The following is a 2,452-nucleotide window of genomic DNA, read 5'->3' as shown; positions in this document are numbered from 1 at the left end:
GCCATCAGTTTTAAGATATTCATAAAAGGTCAACCGTCCACGCCCACTTTTATGAAGTCAAACAGATTCGATGTTTAATCATCACTGTAAAAGGTTTTTTCACCGGCACATGTAAAAATGATACAGCACCCAAGTAGTACAATATATAGAGGAGAAACATCCCATCCTCTGACTGAACATAGCAGATCCATTAAGGGTAATGACTTGACCTGTACTGTTGCAAGTCATGTTAATGAAAAACATTATGGCTCACTTTTATGTTTTATTGGCGCTGATGGCATTTAGCTGGAGGTGGTAATATTAATTTAAACAGGAAGTAGAGAAAAGCTCTCTGGATATTCTATTTCAATCCCTTTGCTGCCCCCTGCTGGACGTGTGGGAGACACTGATAATCTGAGACTTTAATGTGCCATACTGCAAAAAAAGCTTTTTTTTCTTTTTAACTAAATATAAAATTTAAACGTTTCTATTGTTAATTATTCTCTGCACTCTTTTATTATTGTGTTCCACGTTTAAAATGAATTCAGCATGTTTTAGTTGAAAACACTTTGTCTCCTTTATATTTAAACTCAGCAGAAACCTTCAGTCTCCGACTACATCCACTGTATGCAGTGTTTACAGCCAGGAGGTTCATCATGATTAGCTGCAGCTACTGGTCCAATATGAGATGCACCAAGTTCATATTAATATCTTTATTGGTCACGATATTGGAAAAAAAATTCCAGATTGATTGAGGGCAGATCTAGTCAGTCTAATTCTGTGCTTTGTGTCCTGATCATCGTCATATTTTATCATTTACTTTACATTCATAACTACACTTCCTGAACCATTTGAGAGCAGGTTTGTTGCAGTTTATTTTTATTTGACGAATATAGTCAGCCTGTTCTTTTTATCAGTTTCATTTTCCTGCTTACTTATTTTACACTGGCTATTACAGTCCTAATTGCATGATGGTGCAAAGTTATCAAATAAATTTGAAATTCAGTATACATATATTTGTGTTTTTAAAAAAGTACTTTTAGGCAATTCAAGTACTATTATATTGGATCAATATTGATACCGGTATCAGTATTGATACCAGTATCGGTATCGATACTGGTATCAGCATCGGTATCAGAAGTGAAAAAAGTGGAATGGTGCCTCCTTAGGTTTGCAACACTAGTTCAGCTGGCGGTCTTCCAGAGGCGAAAGCAACCATTGCTGAAAAACTGCAATACGCATGTTGATCTACAAGTGAGTGTGTTATAAGATAAATGAATAGGTCGCTGTTAGATAAAAGCCTCTCTGGCTGCGTCCCTCAGTCCCCACGGAGCAGTTTGACTCTGTCGTCCGTCTCTCTGCGGTTCATGTGGAGTTTACCGCGCCTCTGTCTCCTGTTGTTGGACACGCCGATGGGAGTCACATTCGTCTCACAGCCAACAGTTTATCGTATTTCATAATGCGATGCCATCAAAGCGGTGACCTTCTGGTTGCTTGTCCAACCACACGGGGAATAACAAATTCACCCATAATGTCTGTGCCAAGGATTTCACCTCTTAATGTGAAGGAAACTGAAGGATAAAACAAAGACAAGACAGTCGAAGTTACAAAGCCTGAGCATGAATCTCTGACAGAGTCCCTTTAGTCATTAGATTGTTCCCTAATGGGTCACTGACGGCGTCAGGATCTTTAGCTTGCCTGATTTACTTCCTCCTTCTCATCCCTCAGTGCTCCAAATCGTGCGGCCGCGGCCTGAGGAAGCGGACCGTGTTCTGCCGCAGCACGGACCCCGGCGCCCACGCTGTGGTGGTGCCCGACAGCATGTGCAGGCAGCACCACAGGCCAAAAGCCCAGGAGACCTGCGTCCTGAGGCGCTGCCCCAAGAACGACAGGCTGCAGTGGATCCCAACGCCCTGGGGAGAGGTGAGACAAAAAGCTGGCTCCGAGGAGGAACGACGCCCGGCAAAACCAATCCCTGAAAATGTGTAGCATACCAAAACTAGGTTTTCCGAATAAGTTATAAAGTGCTAATTGACTTTTCCGTTTCTTGCTTCAGTTTAACAAATTTTAACATCTGTCAAGTTTTGGTTATGGACTGTTAAGGATTGTTCAAGTAGTTTGATGTCTGTTTACGGAGCAGTTTCGTTTCCTCTTTTCGTGTTACTTATTTTTTGAAAACTTTATTGACCAGTGGCAGGTGTACAACAATTAAGAGTTAATTAAGCAAATCAATTAGCAGTAAAATCTACTGGAGTCCTGCATTCTTTCTGATAGAAGCCCAAAATTAGACAAAATCATAGACAGAGTTAGCAATAGGCTACTTAAGATCTATAAAACTGAAACCATGAGCACTTTAGCTTCTGCTAATTGCTAGCAGAACACGCTACACCAGCCACTGAACAATACTAGAGAGCATTCAGTGTTTTTTTCATATATATGTGGATTTTTCTTCAACCACCAGGGGGGCTCTTAA

At 40.9% G+C, this 2,452-nt stretch overlaps 1 protein-coding gene across 1 annotated transcript in view; it reads left to right on the top strand.

Moving 5' to 3' along the window:
- Positions 1-143: 143 nt before the first annotated feature.
- Positions 144-2,452, top strand: part of LOC103132464 (A disintegrin and metalloproteinase with thrombospondin motifs 18-like) — a 13,558-nt gene continuing 11,249 nt past the window's right edge. Inside the window, exon 1 of the mRNA XM_007544274.2 lies at positions 144-1,902. Coding sequence (XP_007544336.2) covers positions 1,801-1,902 — 102 coding nt within the window. The 5' untranslated portion in view covers positions 144-1,800. The remainder of the gene's footprint in view (positions 1,903-2,452) is intronic.

The sequence above is a fragment of the Poecilia formosa genome, unplaced genomic scaffold (assembly GCF_000485575.1).
Source record: "Poecilia formosa unplaced genomic scaffold, Poecilia_formosa-5.1.2 Scaffold1071, whole genome shotgun sequence".
Classification (NCBI taxonomy): Eukaryota; Metazoa; Chordata; class Actinopteri; order Cyprinodontiformes; family Poeciliidae; genus Poecilia; species Poecilia formosa.
The sequence above is the reverse complement of the archived record's forward strand: the minus strand, read 5'-3'. Positions and strand labels throughout refer to the sequence as shown.